This window comes from Hemiscyllium ocellatum, chromosome 5, assembly GCF_020745735.1.
Source record: "Hemiscyllium ocellatum isolate sHemOce1 chromosome 5, sHemOce1.pat.X.cur, whole genome shotgun sequence".
Taxonomy (NCBI): Eukaryota; Metazoa; Chordata; class Chondrichthyes; order Orectolobiformes; family Hemiscylliidae; genus Hemiscyllium; species Hemiscyllium ocellatum.
The window spans coordinates 53399334-53417990 of record NC_083405.1 but is presented as its reverse complement, the minus strand read 5'-3'; the positions used below and the strand labels follow the sequence as shown (position 1 = coordinate 53417990).

At 40.3% G+C, this 18657-nt stretch overlaps 1 protein-coding gene across 7 annotated transcripts in view; it reads right to left on the bottom strand.

Annotated features, from left to right (window-relative positions):
• Positions 1 to 18657, bottom strand: part of ica1 (islet cell autoantigen 1) — a 129380-nt gene that overhangs the window by 66396 nt on the left and 44327 nt on the right. For all 7 annotated transcript variants that reach the window (XM_060824747.1, XM_060824746.1, XM_060824751.1 and 4 more), the window contains one exon: positions 14776 to 14901. In XM_060824747.1, coding sequence (XP_060680730.1) covers positions 14776 to 14901 — 126 coding nt within the window. The remainder of the gene's footprint in view (positions 1 to 14775; positions 14902 to 18657) is intronic.

Below are 18657 nucleotides of genomic sequence, written 5' to 3'. Positions count from 1 at the left end.
TTTCATGACCATCAGTTTTGCCGATGGGATGAGATTCTAATGCTCTGGTGTATTTTGACTGTGATCAAATACCAGTACTCAGAGTGAGAGTATCTTTTATTGTCCCGTTCCAGTTTAAACGGATTGCAGCACTTAGAATTAGAATCTCTACCTGCAACACAGGTGTGACTAGAGCATAGTTGTTTGATTATGGCCATTGCAGAAAAGTAAGGCAAGAGAGCATTCAGTTCCAATAGTCTCCAGCAGTATGAAATTGGCTTTTTAAAGCACTTTTTTCCTGTGTATTCACAGGCAAAATGAAACATAAAATGTGTCTAGCAGTTTGGGTCATAATCTGGTGATGGTAGCTTGTTGCTGAGCAGGGTATCATTAGGCCTTTGTAGTCGAATGACATCACAGTATACAACCTTTTTTGAAATGCCATTGACCTTTTTGGATATTATGTCCCATCGATCCCACAAAAAATGTTATCATACACCTGCAGTTATCATCTCTTCAGCAGCTCTCTTTTTAAAAGACACGCTGGAATTAAGAGCATAAGTCATCCACAGTACTTTGGTGGGATCTGACTGGTGTTCATTATGACTTCTGAGGAATTTTGAAATGTTGTGTAAGTAAAAGAATTCGAGTGAGTGAGGAATTTCTGTTGAATTGTCTTACAAAAAAAGAAGTGGTTCAGAGGCAGAATGGGAGATGAGCAGTGGACCTTGAAAGCATTGATTAAAGGGAATGAATAAAGGAATAATTGCTGAGTTTAAAAAATACGCCCCCCCCTCCCCTCCACGTGTAGACAAGGTCAGTAGATTCCGCAGGACGCAGGAAGATAACTATTGTATTATGTTTAGAGATTACTTAGTAAACCACTTGATAGAGCTTAAAATAATAATGCAAAGATCTTTCTAAACCTGATTTGTTAGATAAACCATAGAAGAAGTGATGGCAGAAAGATGATGTATTCCAGTTGCAGCATGTAGAAATTGGTGGACACTTGTGATTCACAGTAGTCGCACTGGTAGCAAATACCAGCAATCTGAGGAAAGTCACCTTGGAGTTACTGAACTGGCATCTGAGCTTCAGCTATTGAGATGCATCAGGAGAAAGAGAAAATTACTTATACACTGATCCAGGAGACAGTCACACCTCTTAAACTGAAGACTTCAAATTTGAACCATAGTCAGGGACAGGAGGATATGATTGCAAGAAATGGGAAATTCAAGGGTGTAACTTGAACTTTCACCCTTGCAACTGACCAACAGTGGAGGAAGTGAGGACTGTAGATGCTGGAGATCAGAATGAGAGTCTGGTGCTGGAAAAGCACAGCAGGTCAGGCAGCATCTGAGGAGCGGGAAAATTAACACGTCAGGCAACAGCTCGGCATGTCAATTCTCCTGTTCCTCGGATGCGGCCTGACTTGCTGTGCTTTTCCAGCACCACATTCTCACAAATGACCAACAGTTTTTAAGGTTCTACCAGGACAAAGGCAGATACTGCAAGGGAGAATGATCAAATTGACTATCAAACATTGGATCAAGGAGCCATTAAAATGATGAAGTTAAAAAAATGTAGTATGGAATACTATAGCTACAAGGATAGAAGTAGGTCACTGCAGCCCAAAGTGAGTCCTATTGACTCTGATGCTTGCTGATTGTCAGAAATAAGGACATCATCTTGACTTGGAGAGGAATCTTAGGGGTGAGGAAGGATCTATTTGCTGACTACTTGGGAATCAATGACATAGAACATTGTTTTGTACCTTACCTTCAAAAAGCTAAATTATAAAAGCAGAACAACAAAGCAATCATGCCTGGATTACTACCAGGTAAGCCAATGGTATAATAGTAATTTCACTGGACTAGTAAACCTGAGGCACAGCTAATGCTCTGCCAAGAATGTTCAAAATCGCATTACAGTAGTTGGAATATAGGCAAAGATGGCCGAGCGAGTAAGTAGAAACTGCAGAGGAGAAGAAGCGGCTGTGGTTTAGGAGAGTGACGTGAATGGACAAGGGTATGCAATGATGAGAGTTTGAGGTCCAGGAGCCTTTATGAAAGGAATGGGCAGTGGTAGAGTTTGAAGGAGTACCAGCCCTGACATTGTGAGACAGCAGAGAGAAGATGGAGTCAAGAGCAGAAAATCATAAACTTCACAGCAAAGCTGTGCATTGCATCTTACTGAGGACATGGCATTGACTCAGGCTGCTTTCTTGGTTCGGGCTGATAGAGTCTGGTGGCCTGGTTTCCTTTGCAGTAAAAGCAGTTCTCTCCCCTCCACACAACATGTCCACCTATGTTTATGGAGAGACAATCTGAAGGGCTGACTTCCCTTTCTGGTCCATTTCCTTGGGGATAATAATACAGAAGTATCGCGTTAAAACTAATTAGAATTTGCACAAATTGCTGGATTGTGCACCCTCCTGCTAACGGGTTTAAAGTCAAGGGGTTAAAAAAAATCTCCAAGGGAGATTTTCTTGCCTTCTGCCCCTTAAACAAAACAAGGAGTGGTGTGATGGGGTAGGGTAAGGTATGGGTGTCAGGAAGCCAATTCACCATGACAACTTATGTAGCCCCACTCAACTCTTAGCTGCAGCAGAAATAACTCTGTACCATGCAGAAAGCTAGACGGCATTAGTGACACAGACTGTTGTCAAGCAAGGAAGGGGAACCACCTTTATAGGTTCCGAGGCCCGCTGAAAGTAAACCCGCCACTCCTCAAGTTCATCCTACCCATTTAAACCTGCCTGGCCTCTTGAATTCGGTCCCACATCCGCCTGCTGAGATCATAACTCCAGACTTACTTGCACGTACATAATGCTTTAAAGTTTTCATCACAGGGTGGGTGGTTAAAAAGGCATCGGCATGCTTGCCTTCATGGCTCAGTCCTTTGAGTAGAGGAGTTGGGACATTATGTTGAGACTGTACAGGACGTTGGTGAGGCCTCTTCTGGAATACTGTGTCCAGTTCTGGTTGCCTAGTTATAGGAAGGATATTATCAAGCTGGAGAGGGTTTATTTACCAGGATGTCGCTGAGTATGGGAGGTTTGAGTTATAAAAAGTGGACTTTTTCCACTGCAGCAAAGGAAACTCAGAAGTGAGCTGATGGAAGTTTATAAAATAATGAGGGATATAGATAGAATTGATGGTAGTTCTCTTTTCCCCAAATGGGGAATTTCAAGACTAGGGGGACACATTTTTAAGGTGACAGGGAGAGATTTAAAAAAGACATAAAAGAGGCAAATTTGTTTACACAGAGGGTAGTTCGCGCATGGAATGAATTTCCTGAGGATGTGGTGGTTGTGAGTAAAATTACAACAACATTTCAAAGACATTTGGATGGATACTTGAATAGGAAAGGATTGGAGGGATATGGGCCAGGAGCAGGCAGGTGGGACTAGTTTAGTTTGGGATTATATTCAGCATGGACTGGTCTGACCAAAGCATCCATTTTCATGATGTATGGCTGTACAGTGGGACTCTCTATGCTTGAAGTCATTGTCAAGGCTCATGACTGGTGTTGCTGGAACTAGAGGTGCTCACCAAACAATGGTCTCCAAGGCAAGACTTGCTCCCAAGAAACAAGAGGAAATCTCACTTTAAAAATCACAATACTGCCAGTACTAAATCACTGCAGGGCAGCCATTGGAATTATTTGCAGATTCTCCCAACTTAACCCTTGACTATTTAGCTGTGGTGAGGGACACGATAGGAATCACAGACCCTTGGAAAATCTAGCCTGAAAAAGCTCCAAAATGAGCTAAGAACTAATTCAGTTTTCAACACTTATAATTTGATTGTTTGCCATTTCCACTCAACTTAACTGTGACACAATACTTTTCAGAGATAGGAACCATTACTTATCTGAACATTTAAAATTGGCTCCACAACACTGAAGATGAATTGAACAATGCATTTAAAAGTATAGTTAGCCTCAATTATAAGTGTCAACTGCTAATTAGTCTTTATTGTAACAGCAAAACATCAAAAGAATAGTCAACTGTTAAAACATACATCTGTCAGGTCTGTGACAATTCTAAGAAGAGAAACACTAATTTCTGTCCTTCAGATTTTATTTTTAGCTTAGGCACTTGTGAAATGATTGCATGTTTATCATTGTTTTAAATAACCTCATGACTTAATATCATATCCTAACGCTAAAAACCTTTAGAGGCAAAGAAGTCAATTATGAGACCATTTTTTTCTTAAAATATTTTCATCATAAATGCACGCTTAAGTAAGAATATAGCAGATAGCAATCGACTGGTGTATTAAAAAAATAAACTTGATGTGAATCGAAAGCCCAACTGAGAATGTTATGATGAATGACTCCATCGATGTACAATAATGTTTAAACTTCAGGAAAATAATGAAGCAAAAAGAGAGGGAAAGCTAAACAGAATATCCATAAACAAACACAGAATCACTGATTGGTGACAGCATCGAAGGGTGTCATTTCGTCTGTTGCATCATGCCAACATTCTGCAAACGCAACCTTGCCTTTTTTCCATGGTCCTGTAAATTTTTTCTTCAACATTCAAATCTAATTCTTATCTGAAAGCCACAACTGCACCTGCCTACATCACACTCAGAGTGCATTCCAGACACTAAACATTGACTGCACAAAAATATTTTTCTTCATGTTGTTGTTGCTTCTTTTGGCAAACATTACAGAACAATGTCCTTTGCTTCTCCCCTCATCTGTCACAGGAATAATTTCACTACCTATTGTCGATATTTTAAATATGACTTTAACATCTCCTCTTACCCAAGGAGAAAAGCCTAATCTTTCCAGTCTATCCACACAACTGAAGCATTTTTCATTAGTATTATCTGCATCCTCTCTATACCGTTCAGATCTTTATTATAGCGCAGCGTACAGAATTGGGCACAATACATCTATCAGTCAACCAAACTGAAGTAGAAATACAAAAAGCTGAGATACCCAAATAAATTAAACAAGCCACATCTCAAGACAAATGAGTGAATCCTTCAAATTTAAAACGGCTGTTATTCCCAAAATGCAAAAATAATTATGGACAGATTGAAGAGCAAGCTCTGGAAAAAATACTTTGCAAAACTGTACAATGCACAAAGCATTGTGGATTAATCAGTTCAGAGAAACTGTCCTGAACAAAAAGACAGATATTTGTTGCTGGAATTCAGGAGATCCCAAGTAAATATTTCTATTTACAATCTGAAAGATAATAACGTGCCTGATGTTGTTATATTAACATAACTGCAGAGTTACTCCAGAGATTCAAAACAAAATATTGTAAATTTAGGGATAGCAAATGGTTGAAAGTGATGGATAGCCAATAATAATATCAATTTTCAAAACATACAAGAGTAACACTAGCATGTAGAGGAAACAGCTTTAGTAAATAAACTTCCGAATATACTTAGTAAGTCATTGCAGAGAGGAATAGAAAGGTACATTAACATGGTACTGTAGGGGGGATCTAAGATGGCGGGGATCTGAGGAGATCACACTGCAGAGCTTCGCATCACAGCAGGAGCAAGATGGTCCTTTAACCCGCCCAACCAAGGTCTTCAGGATTTCTTGGGGCATTGGAAAGATTGTGGAGCCCCAAGAAATATTTAAAAATTGACTTACCTGTATTTTCAGCTGTCTAGAAATGCCTAAAAAGGGAGGAGGAGCATCCGAGGCCAGGTCTGCAGTTCAGCCTGCAGCAGCCTCGGAGCTGATACTCTCCAGGACCTGATGAACCAGGTCTCGAAATCTCACGAGATGTTGGGGAAACAGATTGGAGAGAAACTGGCTCCAGTCTCTCTCATGCTGCAGAAGCATGAGCAGCAGCTGGGAGACCTGGAGAAGAGGACGGATGAGGTGGAGCACAGGGTCACAGTGGTAGAAGCTGATGCCAGTTCATTCAAGGAAGAGATCCAAGCCCTGAAGACGCAGGTTCGTAATTTGCATGACCAAGCGGATAATCTTGAAAACAGGGGCAGGAGAAAAACATTCGGATCATCGGTCTGCCTGAGGGTAAGGAAGGTGAGCAGCCTGCGGAATGTGTTGAAGATTGGCTTCTGAAATTCCTTGACTTGGAGACTGGCATGAGAGGATTGAAGATAGAGAGGGCTCACCGGGTCACAGCACGGAGGTCAGGTCTGGGTCAACGCCCTCGTCCTTTCCTGGTACGGTTCCATCATTACTGGGATAAGGAGAGAGTCATGGAGGCTTCCAGACTCCAGGGGAAGGATCCAAGGGCCCTAATTTATGAAGGGTCTAAGATCATGTTTTTTCAGGACTTTTCAGCGGCGGTGATCCAGAAACGAAAATCGCACGATGATGTCAAGAGAAGACTGAAGGAGCTTGGGTTTCAGTACTCCGAGATATCCGGCAGTGCTTCGGATCACCTTAGATGGATCCATGCATCTCTTTGACACATCGGAGAAGGCAAGAGACTTTGTGGACAAACTAACCTAATTTAAACAATTGTAGTATGTATAAGTATTGTTGCTTGGGTACGCATTTATCATTCTGTTAAAGAAAAGGAGGGAATCCGGTTGGAGCTTTGGTTTTCCTCCTTTGTTTTCTTCTTTTGATAATAATTTGGTTCAAACTATATCTGGTGGTGGTTAAGATGTACATTTTAAAATTTCTAAGTTAGGACATACCAAAGGATGGGTGGGGTATTTATTCCCTTTTTTATTAAATGAAAGAATTTTTTTTTATTCATATTGATTTTCTATGGGATGTTTATTCTTTTTAGCTTGTGCTTGCGATGCGGTTCTAGCTGGGAGAAGTGAAGGTGGTTGAGATGGTTAGATGCCTATTTATGGGGAGTTCGGGATGGGTAGTTGCCCCCTCCAGGCAGGTTGAGAGTTCCCCTACTCAGCGCTATTGGTGCTTTATATGTTGGTTTGTTTTCTGGTTTTTGTTTTTTTTATTTTTAATAATTTTGTGTGTTTGTTAAGTGTAGTGGTTTTAGGTTATGTAGTTTTTATATTTGGTGGACCACGTGACACCAAGGTTCAGCAATTTGTGTTCGGGTTCCTCCTCTCTGGAAGTTAAATGTAATTGCATAAGATTATGGCTAGTGATTTGATTAAATGGTGTACCTGGAATATCAAGGGAAGTCACTCACCAATTAAGAGGAAGAAGATAGTCATGAGTCTTAGAAAGGAGAAGATGGATATTGTTTTGTTACAGGAGACACATTTGGATGACAAGGAACATCTAGGACATACTGGCACTGGAACGTGTCCAGCGGAGATTCACACGGATGATCCCTGGAATGGTAGGTCTAACATATGAGGAACGGCTGAGGATCCTGGGATTGTATTCATTGGAGTTTAGAAGATTAAGGGGAGACTTAATAGAGACGTACAAGATAATACATGGATTGGAAAGGGTGGACGCTAGGAAATTGTTTCCATTAGGCGAGGAGACTAGGACCCGTGGACACAGCCTTAGAATTAGAGGGGGTCAATTCAGAACAGAAATGCGGAGACATTTCTTCAGCCAGAGGGTGGTGGGCCTGTGGAATTCATTGCCACAGAGTGCAGTGGAGGCCGGGACGCTAAATGTCTTCAAGGCAGAAATTGATAGATTCTGGTTGTCTCAAGGAATTAAGGGCTACGGGGAGAACGCTGGTAAGTGGAGTTGAAATGCCCATCAGCCATGATTGAATGGCGGAGTGGACTCGATGGGCCGAATGGCCTTACTTCCACTCCTATGTCTTATGGTCTTATGGAAATTACAGCAGAATGGCTTTGACCTAGTTTATTTTTCATCATTTAATACCAGAAGTAGGGGAGTGGCTATATTGGTTAGGAAAAATCTGTCATTTAAATTATTGGAATGTGTTACAGACACATACGGGTGGTTTGTAATTCTTAAAGCCTTGATAAATGAGGAAGAATATGCTATTTTAAATGTTTACTGTCCCCCAGATCATCCTCTTAAATTCTTGGTAGATGCTTTTTCTAAACTGATAAGTCTCAAGTCTCAGCACATCATTATAGGGGGAGATTTTAACTGCCTCATGGACCCCACAGAAGACAGGTTGCCTAAAGGTCCCGCGATACCCTCTGCACAAACTAAACAGTTATTGGGTTTGTGTGGGGAATTAGAGTTGGTGGACGTCTAGAGGCGTCTCCACCCTACAGGTAGGGATTTCATGTTTTTCTCCAATCCGCACAGATGTCACACGAGGATTGATTTTTCTGACCCTTGCAGTAACCCTGGATCTGGTGGCATCCTGTACGATTGGTAATATTGCCATCTCTGATCATGCTCCAATGTACCTCATGGTTAAAATTAAGGATGTTACAGAGGATTCAAAGTACTGGCGAATGGACCCCTTTATTCTCATGGACAGTAAGTGTGTGGAGTATTTTTCTAGGGAATTTCGGGCATTCCTTGACATCAACATAGGCTCGGTTGATAGCTCATCTGTTCTGTGGGAAACTGCCAAAGCTTATACCAGGGGGTTAGTTATTTCATATTCCACCAGTAAGAAGCGGCAGAAGGGTGAGCAGCAACGTCTCCTTGAAGCACGGTTGAAGGCAGCCGAGAAGGCCTATTTGACAGGCCCTCGTTGGTCAAACTACAGAGGATTACGGCGCTGCGGTCTGCACTAAATTCTGTGCTCATGCAGACGGCAAAGAAGGAGCTGGCTTTTGCGAAGCAAAGGTTATACGAGCATGTTGACAAGCCAGGCAAATACTTAGCATAGCTGAAAATGTGTTGCTGGTTAAAGCGCAGCAGGTCAGGCAGCATCCAAGGAACAGGAAATTCGACGTTTCGGGCACAAGCCCTTCATCAGGAATGCCTGATTCCAATTCCTGATGAAGGGCTTGTGCCCGAAACGTCGAATTTCCTGTTCCTTGGATGCTGCCTGACCTGCTGCGCTCTAACCAGCAACACATTTTCAGCTCTGATCTCCAGCATCTGCAGACCTCACTTTTTACTCAAATACTTAGCATACCTTGCCAGAAACAGAAGTGCCCCACAAACCATTATAGCGATTAGGGAAGTGTCTTGGAACCTAACATGTGATTCTAAAAAGAATAATGTGGCGTTCCAGAGATTCTACTCTATGTTATACCAGTCTGAGAATTGTGAGGAGGGGCAGGCCAAAATGGAATCCTTTTTTAAAGATCTGAAGCTCCTGGGTGTGAGTCCCGAACAACAGTCCTTTCTCAATGCCCTATTATCAGAGCAAGAAGTGCAGGAAGTGCAGGAAGCTGTGAGGCAGCTTCAGAGTGGAAAGGCGCCTGGCCCTGATGGACTTTCCAGTGAATTATATAAAGGTACTTACATGTATGCTGTCAGGCCTGATGCTGAATATGTTTAATGATTCATACAGTCATGATTGTCTCCCACCATCACCTATCCTTAAACAAGGGAAGGATCCGGAAGTTGTGCTTCATACAGACCCATCTCCCTCTTAAATGTCGACTTTAAGATCCTCTCTAAGGCTCTCGCGTAAGACTGGAGACTGTGTTGCCCTCTATTATTAAAGAGGATCAGACGGGCTTCATAAAGGGTCGCAGATCCTCCAATAGCGTTAGGAGGCTGCTTAACGTAATTCAAGCATGCTGACAGCAGTCAATACAGGGATTGGTGATTCCTTTAGATGCAGAGAAGGCATTTGACTGAATTGAGTGGCTGTACCTTTTCTGTACTCTAGACCGGTTTGGTCTGGGCGAAGTTTTCATACGATGCGTAAAGATTCTCTACAGTGTACCTCTCGCAGCGGTCATTACCAACGGGGTATGATCAAGCAATTTTAATATTTCTAGGGGCAGCCGGCAGGGCTGTCCCCTTTCACCATTACTTTTTACGTTGGTGATTGAACCGTTGGCAGAGGCCATTCGTGGGAATCTCAATATATCAGCTCCAGAAGTGGGGTCAAAATTACATCTGCATTCAGCGAGATCTTATGATGTTCTAATTTTCTTGACAAATCCAGCAGTCTCAGTACCTTGCCTGATACAATGCATTCACGCGTTTGGTGCATTTTCAGGGAATAAGATTAATTTTGCTAAATCAGAGGCTATGCCTATGGGTGGTCTTACGAAAGAGTTGGCTCTTGAGTGACTATAGATTCCCATTTAGGTGGTCACAGAGGGGTTTTGTATATTTGGGCATATTCATTACTCCAGTTCTGGATTGGCTGTTCAAAGCCAATTTTAATCAATTATTTGAAAAAACTAAACAAGATCTCCAAAGATTGGAGGCACTTCCGGTCTCATGGTTGGGTCGGATAGCGCTTATTAAGATGAGTATTCTCCCTCGTTTGCTATACCCTATATGGATGCTCTCCCGATTTTCAACAAACAAACACTCAGGAGACTGAACGTCTGGTTCAGCTCCTTTATCTGGCACCGTAAACGGCCCCTCATTAAATTAGCCAAACTGCAGTTGCCTCACAGACTGGGAGGAGTAGATCTTCCGGACGTTAAAAGTTACCAATTAAGCTTGCTTTTGACCTTTGGGTTTGTAGGGACCCTCTTTCAATATGGCTAGATATCGAAGTCTCCCAGGCAAGGTGCTCCCTTACCAGTTTGCTATTTTTGGACAAGGTGAGGACAGTTAGGGAATATTGCCATAACCCAATAGTCATCAATACTGTTAAAGCATGGAGGGCAATTTGGCAAAGGGAAGGTAATATTGGCAAAACATCTTTGTTTACACCTTTAGTGGGTATGCCGAGTTTTCAACCAGGTATGATAGATTCAGGATTTAAACGTTGGGAGCTAGGGGTATATCTTGCATGGGTGATTTATTTGAGGGAGATGTAATGATGTCCTTCGATCAGTTAGTACGGAAGTACAAGTTACCTAATAGAGACCTCTTCTGTTTTTTTCAAGTTAGGATTTTATTCAAAAAAAGACCATACTTTTGACTGATCCCTACAAATCTGACATAGAAAGAGGGGTACTAAGGGCTAAGAGTACACTCTCTGTCAGTACTCTATATCTCCAACTGGGGGATGCCACCTCAGATGAATCTGATCGACTCTGCAAGATGTGGGAAAGAGAGCTGGGTGTTGAAGTTTCTTCAGAGGCATGGGAGGATATTTGGGAGAATGCAAGGAAGATATCAATTTGCAATAGGACCCATGCTTTACAGTTGAAGATTCTCCACAGGGTCCACTTAGCCCCAGACCGTTTGTCAAAATTTAAACCATGGGGAACTTCAGCCTGTCCCAAATGCAAGATCTGTATGGGTACTCTTACCCATTGTCTTTGGTCTTGTGACAGGCTTCAAACATATTGGAGCGCTGTGGTGGGTGCAATGGAGAGGATTTTAGGTGTAGGGGTGGAGAAGGACCCCATTTCTCTCCTTTTGGGCCTAACCATTGCATTTCCTGCAGACTTGCATAAGAAAAACTTTTCAATATTCTTACGTTCTGTGCAAGATTGGATATCCGAAAACCCCCAGGACTGTCGGGTTGGCGGAAGATTGTTATGGAGCATATTCCTTTTGATTTTCTCACAAATATGGTACACCGCAAAACTGAGAATTTTTACAAGCCATGGCAGCCCTTTTTGGAATACCTGGACACAGATTTATCTGCTACACTAACAAGGGCTTTTATATAGCCGTAATGATTGTGTTTCATGAGTCCAATATCCATGGAGGAGGAACTGTGAATGTATAAGTGTTTTGTTTGGCTGGGCTGAGTTATTACTATTTATTTGTTTGTTGTTAGGAATTTATTTAGTTAGTTAAATAGCCAGTTTAGGTTTTTTTAAAATTTTATTCTTCTCTATATATGTTTATACATTCGTATAGGAGGGTGGGTTGGGGAATGCTTTTTATTATTTGGGTTTAGTTTTGCACTGTTTTGAACTGCATTGTTTTGTATTTGTTGTAATATTTAAAATCTATTTTTTCTTAATAAAAATATATTATATAAAAAAACATAGTACTGTATAAAACAGATTGGTTTTAGACCAGAATGAAATTCAATAGATCAATCATTGATAAGACAAAGTTCACAAAAATTTATGGAACATCACATCACATCCATTGTTGCCATAAGTAATTTTCAGCAAGTCTAGCGAATAGCAAGGAAGAATATGGCCTGCCTAAAGGCTGCATGGACTTCTTGACAGACTTGTCAGATTGATAGAAGATAGCTATAAACTAGTCATGAGTTCTATTAAAGTGGATAGGAAACTGACACAATGGTTTATAATCAACAATTGGAATGAGGCTACAGCACATAATATCACAAGCTATTTAGTCCATGAATAGAAGCAGTAAAATGGCAAGGTTTCAAAACAATCTCCGATTTGCTGACAGCATTGGCTATATAACAACATCTAAAACAGAATGGCTCAAATGAACATGGTAGTCTACTCTAATGCATTTTTTAAATTTACTGATGGGATGTGGGCCTTACTAGCTGGGCCAACATTTATTGCCCATCTTTAGTGATACAGAACACAATGAAGACCTTTAAAAACGTCACACAGGTTGAGAAGTATGAGGATTATGTAGAAGGGAGGGGATTCAGTTGCTCAGGTAGAAGGTGTGTGCAATTCCAGAGAACAGGACTTCTGAAGAAGCCTCAGATCAATGGATTGGGCTTGATTCTGCTCATTATGGAAGTTTAAGCAGGATATGACAGAGACTAAATTTATGAACTAATAGCTATCCATATGTTATTACATGGTTAGAATACTGGAATAAGAAATCTTGTTGAGAAAAAAAGATACCAACAGAGATGAGCTGCCTGGGAAGAATACGCAAAACCAAAGATGCAAAGAATTAATACCCCAAATCTGCAATGTGAAAGACGGACTATGCCAGAACTCATCATCAAGTCTGGTAACCTTTATAGGAGATAAGGATAGAGGTAACAGGCAGAATTTAATGTCTCCAGAAGAAACAGAGGTAGGGGAACAGCCTGTGATCAGACTGGAGGAGATCCTGCCATGTTATTATCTGTCTCCATTATGTCCCAGAATAAAAAAAAGATAATAGTGCCCTTAACTGCCACTTAAAACTCCTATTCTCCCTCCAGTGGGATTCATCAAGCCTCAGGACAGGAACTAGTCATCCAGGTTGCCTGCCCAGGAAACCCTGGATTGAGCTGAGAAAGAGAGCACCCCTTATTTTTCGGCAGTCTGCAACTGATCACGGGACCCAGCATTAGTATGGTGGAACACTCCATCCTAGTTGGTATTCTCAAGAATCCCTTACCAATGTTCTGAGAAGCCCCACTGAAAGAAAGGCAGACCCTCTAACGTTGCACTGCCAGTAGTGTACAATGCCAAAGCTGTAAAATATCTTCATGGCCCAAAAAATGCAATGGCTATGTGATGAACAAACTGGCCCTCCCTCAGAATGATAGCATCCATATTTGTGCCAATGCCACTCTGCCAGTGCCAAACTGCTTCACCAGTCAGCCACCAGGTTGAAATTAGTTGTGAAAATTGAACCCAGGCCTTATAAGAGTGTTTGGGGAAAAGTTTAGCAGTGGTAGAGAGGAGATTGGTGCAGAATTGAAGTGGTGTCTGACAATTTCACGAGACTAGAAGCAAAACAATGCTGGAAGCCAAGTGACATCCCAATCTGCCAGCTTTGCATGTTCCAGTACCAACATGCCACACTCTTGTAATGTGGTCTGCATAGCACATCACACTAGTGCTAACAAGTGAGGGGAGTGATATGGCAATTAATTTTCCCTTGCTGGGCATTAACTGTACTAATGTCACCAGTGTTACTAAGTTGAATTTTGCAGCCTTGAAATTCATTATTTTATTATTTGCAAAAATGTCACTTTGTGAGCTAGATGTCTTCTGCCAGGTCACTTCCATTGGACTACAAAGTAAGTTTTAGAAAGGTAATAATTCTCATATAATATTACAGCATTAGAGTCAGTTAATTCTCATCGACCCCAGCTATGACCTTCTCTTCTTAATAGTCCCACCCAGCAGTTAGCCTGAGTAGGAAATGGAATAACGCCATGCCAATTAAGTCACACAGTAAAACGGAGCTAAAAGCTTCTACAGCACTAGGAATTCAATCCACAATGATGGATTACACTGCAACTGCAACTCCTGATAAATATTGATGTTGTTATGGCACACATCTCATTGCAAGCAGATTTTGGGACTTTCAGTCTGCCAAGTGTTTTCAATTGGCAAAAGAAATCGTGGACAATGCAAGCGAACATGTAAACATGGAACTGAACAGCCTATTAAGTCCTACTGCTGACAAGTTAGGAAAAGTATGCAATTCAAGCAATTTGGCAGTATAATTCTGATACAAAATGAGATGTACAATAGGGAGTCAGATAAACTGACCAAATACTGCATGGTCAAGAATTTTGTATATTAAAGAAGCACTTCCTGAATAAAATTTAACTTTTCAATTTCAATATTTACTTTGCATTGTCAGGTTCATGTGGACATTGTGAGTAATCACACCTACATTCATTTTGAGTGCATATGGGTCATGGAACTAGATCTATTCCATTAGTTCAGTCTGACTTTAGTCAGTTTGACTGCCAAACATACAAATACAAATTGGTTTTGTATTAACAACAGCATGATCCTGAATCAAATGTAACATACTTATCTTTTCCAAACATGGCTGCTGTCTGACAAATGTACAGAAGCATAAAAATAGGACTAATTGTTTATCTCACTAAGTCTTCCTTTCAGACAAACAGTTATGACAAACTTGTTCCTATTTTACATGTTGCTTTGTTACAAACTTTTATTAGCAAACTAGAAAAGTCAATCATATTAATAAGCAGGTTAAGATTAAAGAATCGTAAGTGCTTTTATTTACCTGATATGTTGCTAAAATATGAGAAAGAAGATTGCATCGACTTGCTCCAAGAAGGTCCACTTTCTGGCACACATCATTCTTTAGTTTGTCAAAGTGAATCTTCGCATGACGAACTTGGCCCTGGACCTTAAATGAGGAAGAAATCATAATTACATGTGTGATTGGACACAGTTCTCACAGTGAGAAGCGCAAATACAAAAAGGTGAAAACCAAAATATTTCACTAGATGATTAAATTACTAAAAAGCAAATTAGCACATTTTATCAGGGATATTTTGTTACGAACTATCAGATATAAAACCTACATTCCTGTTTCTGAATCCTGGAAGTAGATCTTCATTCTACAAATCATGATTTGGAGATGCCAGTGTTGGACTGGGGTGTACAAAGTTAAAAATCACACACCAGGCTATAGTCCAACAGGTTTAAATGGAAGCACTAGCTTTCAGACCACTGCCCCTTCATCAGGCGGTGCTCCCGATGAAGGGGTGGCACTCTGAAAGCTAGTGCTTCCAATTAAACCTATTGGACTATAACCTGGTGTTGTGTGATTTTTAACTTCATTCTACAAAGTTGCATTACCACAACTAATGTTAGCCCTGCTCCCCTTGGGAAACTGAAATTAGTAAATTTATAATTACTCAAATCTTTTAAATATAATCATCCTTGGCAAAAGTTCATAATTTTCTCACAACCTCATAAAGATTGATTGTACAACAAATTTAGTGTTTATGTAGCAGAAGGCAAATAAGTTATTCCATGCCCTTCTTTTATAACCTCTTTTGCATCAAAGTCCACTTAATAATAGGGCAACAGTTTATACCTGATATGTCAACTCACTCAGTGGCAGCTGCTGGACCTACTAATTCTTTCTGGCGCTTTCCATTTTTATTTCAGACTAATAGCATTTGCAATGATTTATGTTTTGCTAATATCACTTCATTATTTGGAAGTTTACAGATTTCAGGAACTAATCAATAAGAGCACAGAAAAAGTTATGCTTAGGGAAAGAAAGAGCATACTTCGAATAACTTCATTAGAATGCAGTTCCAGGTTTCTTTTTGATCTCTTAAGTAATACACTTTAGAAAATATTCATGCACATTAATTAAGATGGAATCATATATTATAGCCATCAGTTGTCAATGAAAAGGTAAACAAAGAGACCATAAGCATAATTGCACTCAAGATGCTGGTCTTAATGACAACTGTTGTAATCAGATCATCAAAATGAAGTCTGTTGGAGAGCCAAGGTGTCCCTGGAGAAGGAACTCGTGGTGTGCACCAACTCCTTCGTGATTTTCAAGGAAAGGTGGGCGCTGCAGGGAGTGAAGTGTATTATTTCCCCCTCCAACTCTATTTTGATTTAATCCCTGCCCTTCCCTTCACCGTTTGATCACGCAGCATTGCCCTCGTGAGAAGGGCTCTGCTTATCACTGGCCACTTCGGTGTTCCCTTTCTTCCTGGTGATGGAAATTGAATAAAGATTTGTATACCTGTTGTCTTTCAGCACGCACACACACAAAACATTGGTGCTGGGGAAAATATAAGCACTACTGCAGTTAGACAGTAGTGTGGGGATAAAGTAAAACAAAATTAACAAGAAAAAGAAAAAAAATGAAGTCTGCTGGTCTCTGAGAATAATCAATCTTGTTAACAATCACAATATTTTATGATTAAATGTGTGCTTCTCCACAGATTAAAAATGGTACATCCAGGAAAGCAAAAATGGAAAATTCATGCTTCTCACGTGGTTACAGGCATTCAGTGAAAAATATAGTTAGAAATGCTTTAAAGAAAATATTATTCTGCACGTAAGTTTAATTGGTTTCCAGTAAGTTGCAAATTTCAGATTTAGTAATAAAGTTTCAATACAGAAAGCAAGGTGGCACTCAAAAAGATGCAAGAGAGCAGCCATGCATACATGGGCCCAGGAAAGTGGAGTCAAAGATTATCAGGTCAGTTATGATCTCAATGAACGTTAGAATGCACTCAAATGGGCTGAATGACCGCCTTCTGCTCCTATGTCTTATGGCCTTGTGCATTTTTTAAAAAAATTATTAACAGGATGTCAGCGTCACTGGCCAGGCCAGCATTTAAATTACCCAGAGGGCAGTTAAGTGTCAACCGCATTGCTGTGGGTCTGTTGTCCAGACCAGGTAAAGGCAGCGGTTTCCTTCCCTAAAAGGACATTAGTAACCCAGATTGGTTTTTTTCAACAATGGCCACAAAGTTACCATTAGATTTCTAACTCCAGATATTTATTGAATGCAAATTCTACTATCAACTCTGTGAGGATTTGAACCTGGTACCCCAGAACATTACCAAGGTCTTTGGATTAATAGTCTAGCAATAATACCACTAGGCCATCATCTCCCCTTTATGGACAAATCTTATTGCATGGCAGTAGATTTCCTGTTCTGTTGCTGCTGGTAAATTAAATAAATGTATTACAAGGACATGAAAGATAAAATATGCAATGCACAACATATAGCTCTATCATTGTAGCAGAATAATGTAACTTTAAGTTCACAAGTCAAATAGTTCAGCAAAACGCATCAAGGCAATAAAATTTGAATAGTTGAGAGAAATATGCTAGGTTAAGTCAGAGTTTAATGGTTCTTCAAGCTATGAATCACTACCACCCAGGATATAATGCATTTATTTCAATTTGAACAAATGTTAAGCTAAATCATATTTCACGCGCCTTCAAAATCTGGCATTATTTTATGTATTTTCTATTAATTAAATAGTCTCTATGCACATTCCAACAGGCCTGCTTTCTGTCTTTTTCTAAATACTGCTATTGAATTATATTTGTTTCTGAGGCCTACTTGTGAAAACAAATCTTAGAATTAATTTGTCGAGAATTAAACAGAGCGGAAAATAGTGATGCAAGAAAACTGATTTTCTGGTTTGCTTGCCACCAAAAGCTATAACTCAAATTTGGTTGCTTATACATTCTACTGACAGGTCAGGCTCCCTCCTGACAGTGCAGAGTTGACACATTACCCCAATAAATTTAATGTGTCAGTTTTAGTAACACAAATATCTACCTCTATCAATATGCCAATTAGTGGATACAGGGTTGTACTGTGGCCGCATAATTCAAGCAGTTCTATGCCAGGGTTATAGGTTGGTCATAAAGACAGATAAATGTTTCATATAGTCATGATTTGGAGATGCTGGTGTTGGACGGGGGTGTACAAAGTTAAAAATCACAACACCAGGTTATGGTCCAACAGGTTTAATTGGAAACACTAGCTTTTGGAGCACTGCTCTTTCATCAGGTGGTTGTGGAGTACACATTGTAAGACACCGAATTTATAGCAAAAGTTTACAGTGTGATGGAACTGAAATTATACATTGAAAAATATCTTGATTGTTTGTTAAGTCTCTCATCTGTTAGAATGACCATGTTAATTTCACTTCTTTCATATGTAAATCACAAAACATTTTTAGAAAAGTTACATTCTCAGATTAACTTTAATAATTGGTGTCAGCACAGACAATATGTTGAAGGTTTTAGTCCCCTGTGTGCTGTTGTCTGTGCCATAATGTTTGACTGATTCTAACCTAAAAAACGAGTTAAAAGAGTCTTACATGGATTCATGCAGTTTTTGAGCAAAGTACAATGTAACTCTGCAAGTACAAATTCACCCACAAATGTAGTTGTGTATGTTTGCATATGGATGTGTGTGTATGTAGGGTTGGGGTGGGGGTTGAGAGTGTCTGTGAGAGAGTGTATATGTGTGAGTGAGTGTAAAAAGAGTCTAAGTCTGTGAGAGGGTGCATATGTGTCTGTAGGAGTGTGCGTGACTCTGTGTGCATGTGCATGTGTATATGTAGGAGCGTCTATGTGTGTATAGTGCAATGGTGGTCAC